The sequence below is a fragment of the Callorhinus ursinus genome, unplaced genomic scaffold, assembly GCF_003265705.2.
Source record: "Callorhinus ursinus isolate GAN/ISIS: 27379988/994484 unplaced genomic scaffold, GSC_fseal_2.0 scaffold9, whole genome shotgun sequence".
Classification (NCBI taxonomy): Eukaryota; Metazoa; Chordata; class Mammalia; order Carnivora; family Otariidae; genus Callorhinus; species Callorhinus ursinus.
This window is the reverse complement of record NW_027397071.1, coordinates 21,788,872-21,808,873: the sequence shown is the minus strand read 5'-3', so window position 1 is coordinate 21,808,873 and position 20,002 is coordinate 21,788,872. Positions and strand designations below refer to the sequence as shown.

The window sequence follows — 20,002 nt, the reverse complement described above, 5'->3', positions numbered from 1 at the left end:
CTGAGCACGCTTGAAGGAAAGATCAACAGAGGAATACTTGTGGTGTTATTGTGGAGGCAGAAAAACAGTGAGTAAGGGACAGTAAAGGTCCATGAGTGGTTGAGGTGGCATGGAAGAGGTGCCATTTCCCATGAAGAAAGGAGGACTGAGTTGTTAAGGAAACCTGTGCCTTCGACAGAATAAGAAGTCACTCAGGATGATATCAGGGCTTGCGGACATCGGCGAACCAGGACCAAAGTCTCTGACTGGGCGGAAATGTCCAGGAGGTTGGAATACAATACCAGTGAGGAGAGCGAGAGGTGGTACAACTAAATAGCAGGACCAAAGCACGCTGGGTGTTTACGGGGGGCAGGGGATGAGAGGATTAGTGCCTGAAGGAGACTGTGAGGAGCAAAGAGGACATAGGGCCACCTCCTGACTCCAAAGTACGGGAGACCAGGCAGCCATGACCTGAGAGGGCTGCAGGGGAGGCGGGTGGTCTTAAGAGCACACAGAGGAGGGGCAAAGGATAGAGACCTGTTTCCTGCTCATAGAGCAACAGCCTCAGGGGGCCTAGTGGAAGGGTTTGAGGAGGGGATAAAGTGAGGGGCCGGGTCAGGTGGCTGCTGGTAAGGAACTTAGGAGCATGACAGGGATAGTCACCTGGTAGAGGATAGGTTTCTGCATTGGGGTCTGCCTGCATGTGTGAATGTTGACTGATGTAAACAGGGATGAGTTAGGGGCCTTAGTGGCTAGACAGTGGTCTTGTTGCCCTTGGCTGGAGTGGTGACAGACCCAGAAATTGCATGCCCTCTTGCTGCTGGGGACGGATGATGGTAGAAGCAGAAACTTAACTGAATGTGCACCATATGCCAAGTACTGTTTTAAGTGTCCAACAAGCATGTGGTTTATGCCCCATGACAGCCCTGCCAAGTTAGTACTGTTATCTCCGTTTTACAGAGAACTGATGTTCAGGTAAGGCACATTTAGTAATCTGTCCCAGGTCACGTAGCAAGCGGTGGAGTAAGGTTCAAATCTCAACACTGCGACTAAGTCTGTGTATGCCCCATTAAGTACATAAATATATGTACTTAATGTTTTCCTACGTATGTAATTTTGATTTTTTTTTAAATTTTTTAAATTTATTTGAAAGAGAGAGAGACACCGAGAGAGGGAACACAAGCAGGGGGAGTGGGAGAGGGAGAAGCAGGCTTCCCGCCGAGCAGGGAGCCAGATGCGGGGCTCGATCCCAGGACCCTGGGATCATGACTTGAGCCGAAGGCAAACACTCAACGACTGAGCCACCCAGGCGCCCCTGTAATTTTGATTTTTTAAAAAACCTGAATGATAGACTGTTGAGAAGCTTATATAGTGTTTTATGCAAAATTGTCTTCTCAGATACAAAGTTCAGTTCAGTCCTAGAATCCCAGAATCTTTCTTTGAGGGGGTCTCAAAGACTCTGGTCCACCCCCTTGAGGTCTTTTTACCACGTCTGTGATGGATACTTGGGCACTTCTAAATTGTTAGAGGGTTCTTCCTTAAATTAAGCTGAACTCTAACCTCCCTGTAATTTTTGCCCCTTTGTGCCATTTTGAGTAATGCAGAATAAGTTCCCTCTTTCACTTTTCCACACGACAGTGAAGATGTTTGAAGAATGCTCTTGAGTCCTTTCTAAGTAATCTTGTTCCCATGGCATATGATTAATTCAGAGTAAAGTGGGACTGATAAGTATCTTGATCCAAAGGTATACGTTTATGCTGACTATAAATGAGCCTGAAGTTTGGTGGGGTTTTTTGTTGTTGTTGTTATTTTTATCTTCATTACAGTATCTCTCATTGGTTTGTGTAACTTAAAATGCCAAAGCTTCCAGTGTGTGTGTGTGTGTGTGTGTTATGTAGCTATTATACTAAATCCTATACTTAGGTATTGCCTTTGAAACATTTATTCCTATTATACTTTTTCTTTCTGATTTGGACTCACTATTTCAGCTTATGAAGATAATTTAGAATCCTGATTTTGTTAACCCTCTATATTAACTATCTTTCCCAGCCCTGCATTATATGCAGATTGACTACCATGTAAATATTTATAAAAAAAATGTTACTAATACAGACCAAAAAGAGAGAACCTTCTGGGATAGCAGGAGATATTTCTCAAGTCTGTTTCAGATCATTGATCTGCATTGCTGCTTCTAGTTTTTCAACTAGCTCTGGATTTACCTAATTTTGTTTTCCAGCCACATTTGTTTATATTATTCATAAGGCTGTCATGAGGAACTTTCAGTACTTTCCTGGAATCAGGTTATCCTTCATTTGCTATTCTTCAGTCTGCCAGGATTTGGCAGTCAATTAATTGTGGGTATAAGGGATAGGAAGGGAACCAGAGTGACTGAACTATTCTAGACTGGAAGATGGGGGAAGTGTGGTGGATGATAGTACCATTCTCTGATATATAGAACGCTGGGGAAAGGACTGGTTTGGAATTAAGTTTGCCTCGGGTCATGGAAAGCCTATGGGGCCCCCAGGATGCCCACATGGAGCCATTGGGAGGGAAGGTGACCATCCAGGACTGGTATGCTGGGGGACGTTTGGTTACAGACAACTTAAGCCATGTTGAAGGTGTGGGGCATACACCTAGGCAGAGCCTATAGTGTGCAAACAAGAGGTTCTGTGTTGGGGCAGGGGAGGTAGTAGACATTGCGACACTGAGGGAGTTCATGCTTGACAGCCTCCATTTTTTTGTGTGAAATAGGAAGAAACCGTATTTTAGAGAGAGAACCAGAGATTTGAGATCAGTGTGGGAAACAGGAAGGGGAGCTCATGAAAGACGGGAAAAGGAATGCTAATCAAAAGGAGTTGTTCTTTCCAGCTTCCCCTTCCTTGCCGCCCTTAAAGACAACCCCACAAGACCATTTCCTCTTCATGTTAATGTTTTTACTGCTAACCACTCTGCAGTGGTTCATGTTGTGTCAGAATGGAAAAGAGTGATGTTGTATATGTGTTTTGAGGTGGCATTGGTAATTCTGACATACTCCCTAGAGAAGTCCTTGTATTACAAGGAAATAATGAACATTGGCAATAAGAATAATCTTTGTGTTCCCAAGTCAGTAGTTCTGGACTCAGTTGGTGGAACTGAGTCTTATACTTCAGCATTAAAGGGTTTTGGGATTTTAATAGAAGAGAAGATGTCCTGTTGGTTTACAGTGAATACCTTCTGGTATCTCCTCACTGTTTATGTGTCCTCTCTGCTGGGCATTTATTTCACTGAAAATAGGGAATACCCCCTTAGCACCCTGAGCTTGGCACTCTGTGTGGTGGTGATCGGTTTCTTTGCTTCCCTCCTGGCCTATAAGCATGTTCCCCATTTTGTATTCTGAGTTCTGGCCCAGGGCCTGTCTGGTGGACATGTGACAGATGTCGGATGAACTGTTGACTGAAGTGAGGGCTGAGTCATCCTGGCTGTGCTGTTTCCGGTGGCCCTGCCTCTGGGAGTCCTGCCGGAGAAGGGTTATTATAAGTTAATGGTGGAGAGGTGTACTTCAGACCTTTTCATGTTTTTCCTCTAAGAAACCTGCTTGAATTAAAGTTTATGGAAACTGTCTTGGGAGAAAACATTCACATATCATTTGTATTCAGGAGGCCACTGGAAGAGTTTCTTTGGTGTGAATCAAGATGGGCTAATTACATTGTGAAGTTCATGTCCAGCCACTCCCCTTGTAAATTGCCACAGAAGTATTTCCCACTTCTGTTCTGGCTGTTCCTTCCTAGGGTAGTATCCCAGCCACATGTAGAGGTGCATGAACCAAGCCATGATACTATTCTCTCTTTACTGTGTATTCTTCTACTTAATAGTCACCTAACTCACCAAGGTTCTTAATCTATGTCAGTAATGAGCATTGTTTGGTTTTTATCCATTTTCCCCTTTTCTTGCCTGATTCAGTGAAGAGGAGCACTTGCTTTCTACCAGAAGCCTTGGTTTTCTGGGGAAATACATATAAAAAAAAATCACTGGATTTGTTCTTGATTTGGCATGACTGATGAAGCAAGCAGCTGCTTAATAAGAAGCAAAGCTGGGAGTAGAACAATTTAATTAGATTCTGTCTGTTGAGCCTTTAATAGAAGCCACAACTCCACTATATGGAGTTCTTTAGTTTTAAATGAAACATTTTTGCAAAGGGAGACTCAAACATGTACCCCAAAGACCCCAGTGAAGTGAAAGTATATCTATTAAAAATATAAAATAACCAGTACAACAAAGACTTAAAAACTAGCTTTTTTAGGAATGAGGAATTTCTTCTTTTTTTCTTCCAGATTGTTATTTAAATTCTAGTTAGTTAACATATAGTGTAATATTGGTTTCAGGAGTAGAATTTAGTGTTTCATCCCTTACGTGTAACACCCAGTGCTCATCACAAGTTCCCTCCTTAATACGCATCACCCATTTAGTAATTTCCTACCCCCATCCCTCCATCAACCCAGAGTTTTTTCTGTGTCGTTGAGTCTCCTATGCTGGGGCGCCTGGGTGGCTCAGTTGGTTAAGCATCTGCCTTCGGCTCAGGTCATCATTTCAGGGTTCTGGGATCGAACTCCACATTGAGCTTGGCATCTCCCTCTCCCTTCGCCCCTCCCCCCTGCTTGTGCACGCGCTCTCTCTGTTTCTCTCCCCTTCTCCCTCTCTCTCAGATAAATAAAATCTTAAAAAAAAAAGTTTCTTATGGTTTGCTTCCCTTTCTCTTTTTTTCGCCTTCCCATGTGTTCATCTGTTTTGTTTCCTAAATTCCATATATTAGTGAAATCGTATGGTATTTGTCTTTCTCTGACTGACTTATTTTGCTTAGCATAATACGCTCTAGCTCCATCCAGCTCGTTGCAGATGGCAAGATTTCATTCTTTTGATGCCTGAGTGATATTCCATTGTGTGTGTGTGTGTGTGTGTGTGTGTGTGTGTGTGTGTGTGTCTATACCACCTCTTTATCCATTCATCAGTCGATGGACATTTGGACTCTTCCATAATTTGGCTATTGTTGATAATGCTGCTATAAACATCGGAGCATGTGCCCCTTTGAATCAGTATCCGTTGTTTGGGTAAAAACTCAGTAGTGTAATTGCTGGGTCGTAGGGTAATTCTATTTTTAGTTTTTTGAGGAACCTCCATACTATTTTCCAGAGTGGCTGCACCAGTCTGTATTCCCACCAATAGTGTAAGAGGGTTCCCCTTTCTCTGCATCCTCACCAACATCTCTTGTTTCCTGTGTTGTTAATTTTAGCCATTCTGATAGGGATGAGGTGATACCTCATCATGGTTTTGATTTGTATTTCCCTAATGCCGAGTGATGTTGAGCATCTTTTCATGTGTCTGTTAGCCACCCGTGTCTTCTTTGGAAAAATGTCTATTCATGTCTTCTGCCCATTTCTTAACTGGATGATTTGTTTTTGGGGTGTTGAGTTTGATAAGTTCTTTATGGATTTTGGATACTAGCCCTTTATCTGATAGGTCATTTGCAAGTATCTTCTCCCATTCCTAGGCTGCCTTTTAGTTTTGTTGATTGTTTCTTTCATTGTGCAGAAGCTTTTTATCTTGATGAAGTCCCAGTAGTTCATTATTGCTTTTGTTTCCCTTGCCTCTGGTCATGTGTCTAGTAAGAAGTTGCTAGCCAAATCCAAGAGGTTGCTGCCTGTGTTCTCCTCTAGGATTTTGATGGTTTCCTGTCTCACGTTTAGGTCTTTTCTCCATTTTGAATTTACTTTTGTCTACGGTATAAGAAAGTGGTCCAGTATTCCCAACACCATTTGTTGAAGAGACTATCCTTTTTCCATTGGCTATTCTTTCCAGCTTTGTTGAAGATTAGTTGACCATATAGTTGTGGGTCCATTTCTTGGTTTTCTATTCTGTTCCATTGGTGTATGTGTCTGTTTTTGTGCCAGTATCATACTGTCTTAATGATTACAGCTTTGTAATAGAACTTGAAGTCCAGAATCGTGATGCCGCCTCCAGCTTTACTTTTCTTTTTTCAACATTCCTCTGGCTATTCGGGGTCTTTTGTGGTTCCAAACAAATTTTAGGATTGTTTGTTCTAGCTCAGTGAAAAATGCTGGTGGTGTTTTGATAGGGATTGCATTAAATGGGTAGATTGCTTTGGGTAGTGCAGCCATTTTAATAATGTTTGTTCTTCCAATAGGAATGAGGAATTTCTTAATGGTGAGTTGTTTGAGTGCTTCTTTGTTAATGTACTAGTTAACAGTTCATAAAATGGATAGTGTTGTGTGATACCTACTGTGTTTTATAATATAACTTCAGCAAACATTAATGAAACAAATGCTCATTATATAGTTGAATTTTAACAAAAGTAAATAAATAGCTCATGTCCAGCCACCCTCCAGGACTAGCAGGGAACATACAGAACCCTTTGGGACAAACCATCCTCATGCTGAAGATTAAACTCTCCACTCTTTTCTGGTTACTGGTTTCATTTTCTTCATTTATCTGCCCACCTGGCCTCCAGTTCCCCATTTGCCTTAATCTTAGAAAACCATTTTCCCTTTTACATCTCACTTAGTGAATTATAATGATGTTTAATTTATGTACAAAACTTTTATGTATTGGTTAATATTAAACTTAGGCTAAAAGATCACAAATTAAATTTTTAATACCCTAAAACACATGTTGAATTTAAAAAAAAGTAAATGAGCAATAAAGTTAATGGAATCTCATGGAGAAGAATTGTAATATCAATATTTTTACTGAGCACACACACCAGAAAGAAAGAATGGGGAAAGAACTCATTACAGACACATGAGTTCTGTCAGAAGGGGCCCTGTGGGAGCCTGATTCTTATTACGAGATCCTGGTTGGAAGGGAATGACGTGGGGTTATTGCTAGTGCAGTCAATGACTTGGCTTTTCTCTAGTGAATTGGCTTCAGTAGGGGACTTTATTTCTTCACATTAGGCAGCTGGAAATATGTATTGATTCATTTCCTTTTCATTTGAGGGTCAGCTCTATCAAAGATGGAGCCACTTCTAGAAATGCTGTATTTGCTGGATATGAGCAAATGCTTTAGTGTCTTTCTTTTGGTCTGAATGTTCCTAAGATTTTTAGGGTCCAAATAAAGTTTAGTTCAGTGATAGGAAAACATACTCTGAATATGTATATATGCATATTACTATTCTTTCTGCTAACTCTACCCTTAAAACCTGAAGCTCTTTTATAAAAATCTTTTATTTTAGAGATAAAAAGTCATGGAGGATTTTTTGGTCCAAGGATGTGTGGGATTGCAGAATACTTTTTAAAAGTTAAATACTAATTTAAGCAACAACAGTGGTATAGTTCTTTTCTAAGATGGTATTATTCTTATTAAGATTTTAATTTTGTTTTAAGTGTCATTTGTCTCACTGTACAATTAGTTTTTATAATGTAGTCTTTTTTGTTGTGCTATTGTAGATAATCTTGGTTTTATTATGATTTTGGCCTAATTGTTTCTAGAAATGATCTAATGGACTCATTTTATAGATGAGGAAGTTGAGGCATAGAGAAATCAGGTGATTTTTCCTACGTTTAATTAAAAATGTTACTAAAAGAATGCCTTCAGTTATAGTACTTGAAATGCCCTCTTAATGTTAAACTCGAAGACAGATAATTTTGAAAATCATGCTGTTAAATTTGCCTTCTAAAATTGATAACAGTGAGATATTTAGGATAATTTTTCCCTTTTTTATTTTAAATACAAATACAAGATACATGACAAATAGCTGGTGAAGAATTAAAAGTCTACTAGTTTCTTTGTATTTTTATATTTGTGCTAACTTAAGATAAATTACTAAAAATATAAGCATATATTCTTAAAATAAAAAAAATTTTAATTTAGATTTCTTATGAGCAATTGAAAGCCATTGTTTTTTCTTAACAGGTTGAAGAAATATGGACACCAACACCAAACTGATCTTCAGTACTGTTTTTACCAGCTTTCTCACCTTTCAGCTTCTTTTCTACTTTATAAGTTTCTGGTTTTCAGCAAAAGTTTCTCCAGGTTTTAATAGTCTCAGCTTTGAGAAGAAGATTGAATGGAACTCAAGGTAAAGCATCTGAAAATGTAACTGATTTTAAAAAGTTAGTTTTATGAAATAAAATTGTTTAAAATATTCCCCAAAAAATCTTTCATTTAAGATCTAACAAAATTTAAGGTCAGATCTTTTATTTGACCTTACGAATAAAAGGAAAGTAAGTAGATAGATCTCATACAAGAAAATTATAAAAATTCTTCTATTGAAAGATGTTAGGAAGAATTGAACTTTCTGGGGAAGCATGGGAAGGTTAAGGAGACTCCAGCTGACTGCAGAAGAGTCCTGTTTTGCATTCTCCTCTGAAACGTTTATGATAACAAACACGTGCTCTCTGGAAGTGATCACAGAAGTGAATGTTAGCTGGGGCTCTGAGTAGCCTATATATAGTGTTGGCTGGCTTAGCCAGACTGAGGGCAGTTAAATGCTATACCAGAGTGTGGTATATGGTTAGCACATCTGTATCTCTCTTTTAATGAACTTTTCATTATAATTCAGAGCCCATTGGAACCTATTTTTTTTGTTAAAGTAAAAATTGCTTTTTAGATTTTATTTAAAGCAAAAGAAAAAAATGTAAAATGAGTAATACCTATAAGGGTATAGAAATCTATGGGAATTTTAATTAGTTGGCTTACAGATTTTTTGTGTGTGCAACTCGTTAACCTTTCACAATATTTCAAACACAAAATGACTCTGATGACCGCTTCACGTGCTGGAGAGCTTTTCGCCCACACGTCACCATGCGTTTGCAAACTGGTGAATTGGAGCAGCTATGGGTATATTTTTTGTTGTTACTTACTTGAAGTTAACGCTACCTATACAATGAATTCAGCAGGTCTCTCAAATTGCTATAATTATTTTTCATTGCAGTTTCCTTTTAGAATTAACTTCTGCCAAAGTCTAAGTATTTATTTGAGAATGGTCACATTTGACGGGAAATCTCCTATCTTTGAGCCAGGCTGGTTTGTAGGCATCCACTTTTATAACTCAGACTGTGCTTATGACTTCAGTTGTTTCCTCTTGCACCTTACATTAATTTTTCTGGTTCATACATGCTATAGCTCCTTTTACCCAAAAAGTGAGAATTACTTCTCCATGTAGTTTTGAAAAATAAGTATGATTTTTTTTTTCTTAAAATAGTACAAAGATGTTGTTCCCAAGTGGGATACAAAAGATACTAGCCATTATTTTTAAAAACCCTTTCTAACATGAAGATGGGTGGAAGAGGGAAAGAGAAGAGGCGAGGAGCGGGATGGGAGATAGATCTTCTGAGAGGAAATTTTGAACTATTTTCATTTCCCTTTCACCATGGTTAGGGTAGGTAAGAGCAATTGAATCTTGGAGAGCAGCAAGCCAAAGAAATCGGGACGGTACAGAGATAGAGGCAAAGATGAAAATGAAATGAAATGAAATTGAAAAATACTTTGCATTATTCAGTCTTATCACTGCCTTTCTGGGGTGCACAGAATCACCATTTGGGAAACCAAGTTCCTATTGGAAAAAGTCTGGGATTATAGAAGATTCATTACCCTATTCAAATAGAGTTCTCTCTGTTTCTCTCTCACATTTACTCCTGTTCCCACTACAGCTTGGTTTACATGAGACTTAAGCTGTGAGGTAGAGTGTAAAGAAAGAAAAAAGATTGGCTGCTTTTTGAGTAAAGTACATGTATATGTCTTGAAATCCAGCTTCCAGTCTTGAAACACCCAGATCAACACAACCCACATAATTCTTACTAATAATCAGGAAAGAGTCTCTGAACAATGCATGGTCTAAGTCCTACAGTAGAAAAAGGACAGGAGGAAAAACAACTCACCAAAAAATTCACACCTGAGAGATGACAGTTTAATTAAATGTGATAAATTGCTGTACTTAATTGTTGCTTTTTCAGAAAAAAATACTTACAGGTATTATTTATATCTTATAATTAAAAAACATTTTCTTATATCCACTTGTTTTCCTATGGTATAGAAAGTCCAATTGTGTTGAAATACTCCTAATTTTAAAATCCGCTTCTCTGATTTTTAATTCTTGTCTGTTTGGGCTATATAATTTCTATTGGTAGTACCCCTACTACTTGCAAATGGTTAAATCAGTAACTTTAAATTGCTGTTCTACAACGGTCATTATTTCCATTATCTCCCTGTCTATTTATTAGCACAAACATTTCTTTTTAATCTTCTTTGAAAAAAAATATTTTCTTTTGGGTAGCATCTTGCTGTTTCATTTTAGACAGTGAGGAATCTATACCCTGCTTTGGCAAGAGTCTGATTTTAAAGAATAGACTGTGAAATGTTTACTAAACAGAAGTTTCTGAAAGTGTAGACTTTTAATGCAGAAGAGTATGTAAGCACAGGGTATTTGCTTTTCCTGATCCAAATAAGATTTAACTTTTCTGTCATGAATTATATGCCATTTCCATCAGCTAAAGGCCTGTAATTCTTCCCATTTATCATGTAACATTTCAACACAAAGGGAATTTGAGGGCTGAGTATCAGGAACAAAAAGTTCTCATTTTTCCAAGGGGAAGCTTTTTGATTAAGTTTATTAAACACCAAAACAAGTTAGTGAGAGGTTGTACTTTCTGCTTTCATAGACTTTTGGAATGGCAATAGAAGGCTGGTTTTATGAGTATTTAGATGGAGTGTCTTATTTGACGTAAAAGAACTTACATCCTTAAACAGCTATGTTTGGAATATAGGTATGTTTGGCCTGAAAATTCCAGACTTGTAAACCAGATAAATTGGGTTAACTATTCACACGTCAAAATGTTCCTTTGGTATTGCAAAGTATTCTTTGTCAGTGCCTTTAAATTAGTGAAGATCTTTGATCGTTTAAATATGATTTGATTTAACATGATATATCTATTTAGGCCCACTTCATCTATTAGATCAAGCATATTGATTTTTCAAGTTACAATAAGATTTTCTAATATCAAGCTTCATATTGGTTGATATATGTCACTGTTAAAGATTTGGGGACATATTTTAGACAGAAACTTATTACATCCTATTAATTTCTAAAGAAAATTTTGCCATTCCTTTTATCCTTTATTCTAATGAAGAGAAAAGAATCTTCGTTTCTTATAAACTTTTTCATTGAGTGAATAAATATATTGTATCCTATGTAAACTTCTTTAAGTAGCATATCGTAGAACTTGGGTTTTGGGTGAATCCATTAAATTATTAGCAAGATATGTTCATAGAAACTGGTGTTTTTCATCTAAACCTTATTTCTTCTATAAAAGAAAATTCAGCCTGGATCTCGTGAACATTTTGCTTTCACTTGAGCATTTCTTTTAAAAATAGATTTTCTGTATAAATTCATGGTCCTCAATTTTTCTATTTAGAAGTGGTTTCATAATAATGATAAAAAGAGACTAATAATAGCTGCTCTAGCTTTCTCATGGATTGGTTACAGGAATCGAGTGTCGCGTGCATGTGAATGTGCATTTAACACTGAAATCTCCAAGGCAATACATTTTCATTTCACGATCCATTCAAATTCTGACTCAAGGGTACAGAATTGGTTAAGGTCAGTAGATTTGGAAGTTACTCCTCACTGATTGGAGCAGAAAACTAATGCTGCAGTGATGCTGTTAGGGATGGGGCTTGGAGCAGGGTGCTGGGCAGTGGACTTGCCAGTTGCCATCTATCTGTACAGAACTCTGTTAACTGCATCATCAGATAAGCTTCTGCTTTGAACTTTTTTTTTTTTTTTTTTTTGAACTAGGCTCCATGCCCAGTGTGGAGCGCAACATGGGGCTTGAACTCAATGACCCTGAGATCAAGACCTGAGCTGAGATCAAGTCGGATGCATTGAATGAGCACCCCAGGCACCTCTGCTTTGGAATTTTTAACCAATAAGTGATTCCACAATTTTCTAGCAGGAAATTGTAGACCTGGGCATCTTTCTTTCTTTCTTTCTTTCTTTTTAAAGATTTAAAAAAAAATATTTTATATATTTATTTATTTGAGAGAGAGAGCACGAGAGGGGAGAGGGTCAGAGGGAGAAGCAGACTCCCTGCTGAGCAGGGAGCCCGATGCGGGACTCGATCCCGGGACTCCAGGATCATGACCCAAGCTGAAGGCAGTTGCCCAACCAACTGAGCCACCCAGGTGCCCCGGGCATGTTTCTTGTTATTAGTTCCAAAGTAAACTCATAGCCCTTGGATTTCTAAATGGCAATTTTGTATAGTACTCTTAGATGTACTCCATTCCTATATTTAAATGCTTCCAGATTTAACTTCTTCAAAATGTTAAATGTCTTGATAGAATTACAGTTTATTGCAAAGAATCTAAAATCTTTGTATGTATTTTGTTTCATTTCAGGGTAGGATCTACATGCCATTCTTTGGTGGTTGGGCTTTTTGGCCTGTACATTTTGATTTTTGATGAGGTTGCAAAGGCTGATCCACTTTGGTAAGCTGTTTCTTTCCAATATAGTCAATGTGATTTATGTTTTGATATTAATTATTAATAAGAACATTTCTTACTTTAAAATGGAGAACATATTGATGGCATATGTTTTATTAAAATGCTTGTGTTCAGACTTATTTCAGCAAGGTGCAATAAAAGGATTTATTTTAGATTTGAATACAAATAATGAGGGCCACTTTGTACTAGTATCACAGTTGTTATCCAAGACAGGGAGAATATGATGATGATGTAAACATTTATATTGAGTTAGTGAGTAAAACCAACTTGTTGTAACCACTGTTCTGAGCAAAAATGAGTTAACTATTGAGATAGGATAGTCAAGTTGGATAATAATCTACTTAAGACTCAGTCTTGCGTTTAACCCATCACTTGATCTCAAAGATAAAAATGAGGATTATAGATGTCCATGTAAGAGGAAGTTAGTACCACATGAGAAGATTTGAAATACTGATAATAACGATGTTCAGCAATAAGAGGATAATTTCTAAGATGACTCTTTGAAAATTTTAAATGTCATTCCAGTGGCAGAGATATTGCAAACTGTATTTCCTGGCATTATACAGGAAGGCTTAGTTCAGCTTAGTTTGAGAGATGAGGTATGTTTGCGAAAGCACTGCATAAATGTAGTAGATGTGGGCTCTGGAGGATGTGGGACAATTTAATTTTTGACTGTTTGCAGCAATATCATTTTAATAAGTACAGAATTATGCCCATCAGAATTCTACCAGTATTGATAAATTTTCTTTGGGAAGGTATTTTTCAAAGTGAATCAATTTAGTGAATTTAATTCCATGATGAGGTTTTTATGTAATCTACCTAAACTGTTTCTAAGTTTTTTCTCCTAATTTTATTGTAGTAATGATTGTCAACAAAATCAGTGCTTTTGGGAGATAAATTTTATGACGAAGATTTAATTCACTGATCAATTTTTGTCCTTATCAAACTTTGACATAGTATAATTTTTTTTTTTTAAGATTTTATTTATTTGACAGAGACACAGCAAGAGAGGGAACACAAGCAGGGGGAGTGGGAGAGGGAGAAGCAGGCTTCCTGCCGAGCAGGGAGCCCGATGCGGGGCTTGATCCCAGGACCCTGGGAACATGACCCGAGCTGAAGGCAGACGCTTAACGACTGAGCCACCCAGGCGCCCCGTAGTATAATTTTTTATCTTTTTACATTTTCTTTAATGCTGCAGTTTAGTCCAGGTTCAATTTTCCTGGGTCATATTTGCAGATCAGAATTTGTAAAGAAGACAGGGACTTCTGCTAAACCTTTCCATTTGCAGTTTAGCTGTTATCAGTTTAATTTTGTGTTCATTTCAGCAGTAGTTTACATTATAAACCAGACACAAGACTGATAGTTTGTATTTGTTTCTTGGAGTAAAGATAATTATTAGGGCAAATTGTAAGATCTTGATATATATAGCTGTCAAAACAGCAGGATTAAACTCTCCTGTGTGACCATTTTCCAATTGTGTGACAATAGGCAGATCTCTCCAGTCATCAGTAAAGTGATACTGATCTGTATATTGCCTCAAGATCAGGGGCAGGCTGGATGATTTCTTGAGTATTTGAATCTCTGATTTAGAATAAGGAATAAAAAACAAAAACAAACAAAAACCAGCCAGCATCTGGAAATCCATTTGAATTCTTTCACAAACAAATCATATGAGAACACATTTATAAAAAGTTATCTTTTGGTAAAATTATTTATATAAAACTTTTAGCTAATATAAGAAATTATGATTATTTGTGCAGTTAGAAGTATTTCAAACTAACACAGGACCTGGTACAAATGACAATTTACCATTAAAGAATCTATAGAAAGCATTTTAATTACATTTCTCAATAGAAAAAAAATGTAGCTGTCATCTATAACCATGTGCTAAAAAAAGGGAATTTTTTTTTTTTAATATTTATAGGGGTGATTCATCGCTTGTGAAAGTGAATATCTCTATTGCTTCAGGCTACCTCATTTCTGGTATGTGATATGTTGGCCACTCTCTCTTTCTTTTTAAACTACCCATGGGATTTTACAAAGAATACATAGTCTATGCTTTTGGTTTATTTATTTGAGAAGTCACTTGTAGGACCCATAAGAGGAAAAAAATACCTGCTGTGATGGTAGAACATGAGACATTTTTCCTGTTGGCTCTCTGGTTCTCTTTGACAATAGAGCTTCAGAGTGGGACCTCAGTTAGGCCTGGATATTTTTTACTAGCAATGGTCCATTTTTTGGTCTACAGGGTCTCTCAGGTGGAATTCCTGGAAAGCTAATGAAGTTTAAGCATCAAGGTGTCTCTCACTTGCAAGGGCCCTTGAAATGTGTACCTGTGCTTGCAGTTTTGTATTGTTTGGGGAGAGTTCACAAAGGGAAATTGTTTTAGCCATGATCAGTCAAGATCATGGACTCTTTCTACTCCATGTTTCCCTCTGTCATAGTTCTCCTCCTGTGGGATGGGGTTGGAATAGCCTTTTATACTATGAGACAAAGGGGAAATTAAGTGAGAATATAGCATTTAAACTTTTTGAAAAGACATTCTAGACAGTCTCTGTAAGACAAGAGAAAAAGAACAGACCCCTGATTTGGTCATTTTATATAGGGAACCCTATTTTATAATTTTTTAACTTAATAAATAGCTGAAAAATCCAAATAAAAATAATGGGATATGAAACAAAAGTGATAAAGATGAGTGATGGACTCAATAGAAAATTTTCTGCCATCAAGAAGTGAATTGTAACAAAAAGATTAAATTATACCCAAACACAGTAATTCATTAGGCGGAAGAGATAAATTTCGAATTAAAATAGTGAATAGGTGATTGGATTATTTGATGGCCCAATTAAAAGAAGACTGAATCATGTGAACACACTGGAAAAAAATTTGCTTGTTTGACACAAAATGCTGTCATTGACAAGGATGACACACAATTTATAGTACACCTCTCGTACCGCTTCATGAGCCTTGTCCGTTCAGAGAGTAGGCACCACCCAGAAAGTCTTGTATGAAAGAAACTTGATAAAGGTTTCCCCAAATAATATAATACTCTGAAGCACTTAAAAATACGAATAATGAACTGAAACCGACTTTTCTAAACCAACCTGAATGAAAAGTGAATTCTTTTTATTCTCTCTATGGAAAATATTACAAGGTCATTATCATAGAAATTGGTGACCAAAGAGGGTACAGCCAAAATTCGTCGGGAAAATATATCTAGAGAGGTCTATCATGCAGTCAGTTACTAATAGTGTTATATTTTCTTGATTTCCACATTTGTACTGTTTGTTTTCTCTTTAAAATGTGTAATCTGATCACTTTTTTAAAAAATAAATATTCACATCTAGTTTTGTATCAGTAATTTTCACTTTTTTTTATATATAAAAGAAGGTTCCCATATTATATAAGCTCCAGTCCCATAAGCCTTGAATCCTTCCCTGGCTTCCATCCATGATAGCCACTTGTCTCCATGTCTACCTTTCACATGTAGCCATTTGGTAAAGAACATAGTTGTGTTAACATTTTGAGAAGTTTCTGTTTTGTTAAACATTCTGTTTTGTTAAGGGAAACTATTTTCTGAATCATGGTGTTTAGTTTCAGGATCTCTTAAGGAGAGATTGAGGCCTTGACCTCTTTCTTTGCATATTTTTTTAATAGTTTTAGTTCTTGTTTTTTTGTTGCTATTTTGAATTAATATTTAATCACATCCTTTGTTAATTTTTAAATATTGTTTGTTGAATTTGTGTTATAAATGAGTTGGTCATTTTGTACCTTTTCTCCAAACATCTTATCTGTGTGAATTGTTGTAGTCACAAACATTAGTAATTTAAGCTTATTTAAACATTATTTTTATTCAGTAACATTTCCATTTTATTTAACCCTGGAAACAAGTTACTCATTTGTACTTTCAACCAATATATTACCTGTGTGGTGGGCACTATGCTGGATTCCCACACCTGGTCCTCATCCGGGGAGGTTGCAGTAGAGTGGGGGAAACAGTCGTGTGGAAGCAGATACTTTACAATAAGGGGGGTAACTGGACTAGCGAAGTATGAACAAAGTGCAGTGGGCTCAGTATGGACTGTGACAAATAGTTAAGGAGGAAAGTTAAATACACTGGGAAAACAGTACAGCCTTCTTCCTATGTAATATCTCACTTATTTTTCCTTCTTTCAGATTTGTTGATTCTCATTTTGTATTGGAAAGTGATTGGTGACAAATATTTTATAATTCACCATTGTACAGCGCTGTATGCATACCACTTTGTACTGGTGAGTGCCAGGATTTACAGTAGCCTGACAAGTAGACAAGATGGGGAGTGATGACTTAAGGGTGAACAGAAATCGAAACTTACAGTTCTCAATTTATAAAGACCAACTCCAGATGCTTTCAGGGATCACTGTTGTGATGTGTTCTCTCGTTTGTTAACAAAAATAATGATTTGTGTGTTTGTATTAGTGTGTCTATTTGGATTCATAAAATTGAAGGCAGATAACCCCAATTTCTCGAATTTTCACTTAAAACCTTTAGGATCATGTAGCTATTGATATTTGCCTGTCTTTCTAGATGCATTTATGACTTAACAGCCAGAGCTAGGAATAGATTCTTATATAACCAACTACAATATTTCTTTTCTGTTGAATTCTTGTGCAATTACATGTATATATGTAATTACATTTAAGTAGGCTGGAGCAGTGGGGGAGTCTTGCTCAGAGACTTCATCAGAATTCCAAGACTGAGCTAATAGAGGGTACTCACAGCAAATCTCAGGCAGTAATGCATATTAAGCTTTATGTCTAAAATTATTTTTCTACATTATATATTTGTAAATTAGCAATTTTATATCCCTTGTATGTTTGTTAGATTTCTCTACAATCATTTGTTTTTCAACCTAGATATGCCAACAATCCCCAAATAGATATTTGGAAATAATAGACATATGTAAACTAGAATAATACAAATTTTTTTTTTGAGAGAGAGAGAGAGAGTGCACACGGGTGCATGCACGCAGGAGAGAGAGAGCAGGGGGGAGGGGCAGAGAGGGAGGGAGAGAAACACAGGCTCCACACTCAGCTCAGTCTCACAACCCTGAGATCATGACCTGAGCTGAAATCAAGTGTCAGCCACTTAATTGACTGAGCTACCCAGGTGTCCCTAGAATAATGTAAATTTTATGTAATAGTATGGTATACCATTCCATGTTTTCTCCTTTTTAAAACTTAGATATAACCACTGGATTTTTTTTTCTTATTGGTATTACTAAAATCCTTACGTTACTGGACATCTGTGATTATTTGGAGGGTTTTTAAAAAATTAATGTAAATATGTATTAATATTCTTCCACTTTATATTGACCCACACACAGATAGCTGGTGAATAAGATGTCAATTTGGCATTATTTCTGCAAGAATCAGATATATAAAAATATCTCTATCACCCATTGAAGTAATAAAATAATTTTAAAAAAACTGTGCTGGTTTTAATGCTATAAATAAGTGATTATGTATACCCAAAAGGTATCATTAATCACTTTATTTTTCTGAACCAATATGCTATTTTTACTGGCATTTCCTACTGTTTGTCTTCTTTTTAGATTTTAATAGATTAGAAGTAGTTATAAAATACAGACTTTTACCTTTCACAGGTCTTAAGTGTTTGGTGTACAAGCACTTGCTTCCTAACCACTTGCTTAAAAAAACATGAAAGCTGACCAACAAAATACTGATTAAATCTGGGAAGAATGTGTGGGTGCCCATGTGAGTTTAATATCATGCTGCTGTGCAGAAGTATGTTCTCTGAACATGCGTCACAAGTAACCATTGTGCTATGAAAAGAATATATGTAAGCCGATGAAAGGTAACAGGTCACTTCCGTGCATTTGGAAATGTGAATACGATGTGCTGCTGTTCTCGCTCGGCCCCTGAATCCCCGGCTTGGCAAAGGGCTGGCTGTGCGTGGAGTGGTGGGTTGAGTATTTAATTATGTGGGATGAATACTGTTTTCTCTTTGGACTTTTATGCCTTTATTAAAAAAAAAAATCAAAGTGCAAAGAAATTAACTCTTTCCTTACTGATAAGAAAATCAACTGCAGTGTTTTCTAGGGATGATTGCTTTTTTGGTGGCTTCCTGTGTTCTGTTGTATGAAATAAATGAATGGTATGAAGTAAATTTATCTGATTAAAGTGAATCCATTCAGAAGGAAACAAAAAAATTAGAAAATAAATAAATGCTTATAGATATAGTGATCCTTTGTCATTTATAGATTTTACATTTCCTGTTTAAACTGTAGAAAACTTTTTGTTCCATGCAGTAAATTCCCACGTCACTTTGTGTAATTTAAGTAAGGCTAACAAAAGAATAACAACAGCAACAACTACTATTATTTTGTATAAACTTTTATGAATTTCCTCACTTACGTGATGAGAACTGGTATGTGAAAGCATTTTGACTTGATAAGTATGCAACTATTTAAGCTGTTTGTAGTAACCTCTTTTCTTAAAAGGTTTTCTTTTTTATTTATTTATTTAAATTATTGCTCCACCCAGTGTGGGGCTTGAACTCACAACCCTGAAATTAAGAGTCACATGCTCTTCTGACTGAGACAGCCAGACACCCCAAAAGATTGTCTAATTGTAACTAAAACTTAGAGACAAGTTATCTGTAGGTTTTAAATGTATGCTCTACTGAATAGTTGAAAAGTAAGATCCTCTTAAATATAGGTTATTAAATAGGTTATATATAGGTTATATAATGTCTTGATCACTATTTTTGTACCTCTCTCCAGTATATTTATTGGAGTTTTAAAATTCTCTGGTAGAGTAACTTAGAGCTTAAGGAATCTTCTCTTCTGTCTATATAGAAAGGTAAAAATCCTACAGATTTTTTCCTAGTATTCACCCCGCCCTCAGTCAGGATACTAATTATTAGGGGAAATGTGAGAGGATAATTTCTTATCATAAGGGACGTGAATACAATTATGCTTTAACGCCCTATTTTTAAGGATAAACCACTGTCTTTTGTACTCCTGATCTCTTTGATAGCCTTCATTTTTTTCTGTGTTTCTTGTGGATCACGCCATTCCCCAATCAAACCACACCTTTAGATAAAAGTTAGAGTATACTTGGAAAACTTTTGAACTTGAAAAGAAGAGCACTGCTATACATACTTTCCCCAACTCTTCTGCATTATTAAACCACCCTGGAATCTAATCATTAAACCACCCTGGAATCTAATCATTAAACCATGCAGCTGCAATTGAGGAAGAAAATTTGGTTTCCAAGGCTCTCAGTGCATTTATTTAAGGGAATTAGCTGCAGTGTGTGATACCTTGAGGGTGAGAATTTGTTTCTTGTTTAATGTTATACCGCAGTGTCTACATTTTAAAAACATTTTGCAAGCAAGTATGTATGAAGTGGTATTGAAAAGTGAAAGACTTGTTATGTCAGAAACGGTAAAGCTGTAATGTATATCAGGAGAGAAGAATTAGAAAAATATCTGTCTTAGTTTTAGTCTAAAGAAGACTTTCCACAAC

At 36.6% G+C, this 20,002-nt stretch overlaps 1 protein-coding gene across 4 annotated transcripts in view; it reads left to right on the top strand.

Moving 5' to 3' along the window:
- The window catches only part of TLCD4 (TLC domain containing 4), a 98,901-nt gene that overhangs the window by 47,508 nt on the left and 31,391 nt on the right, over window positions 1-20,002 (top strand). For all 4 annotated transcript variants that reach the window (XM_025872243.2, XM_073896266.1, XM_073896267.1 and 1 more), the window contains 4 exons: window positions 7,885-8,050; window positions 12,367-12,456; window positions 14,396-14,454; window positions 16,648-16,742. In XM_025872243.2, coding sequence (XP_025728028.1) covers window positions 7,896-8,050; window positions 12,367-12,456; window positions 14,396-14,454; window positions 16,648-16,742 — 399 coding nt within the window. In that variant the 5' untranslated portion in view covers window positions 7,885-7,895. The remainder of the gene's footprint in view (window positions 1-7,884; window positions 8,051-12,366; window positions 12,457-14,395; window positions 14,455-16,647; window positions 16,743-20,002) is intronic.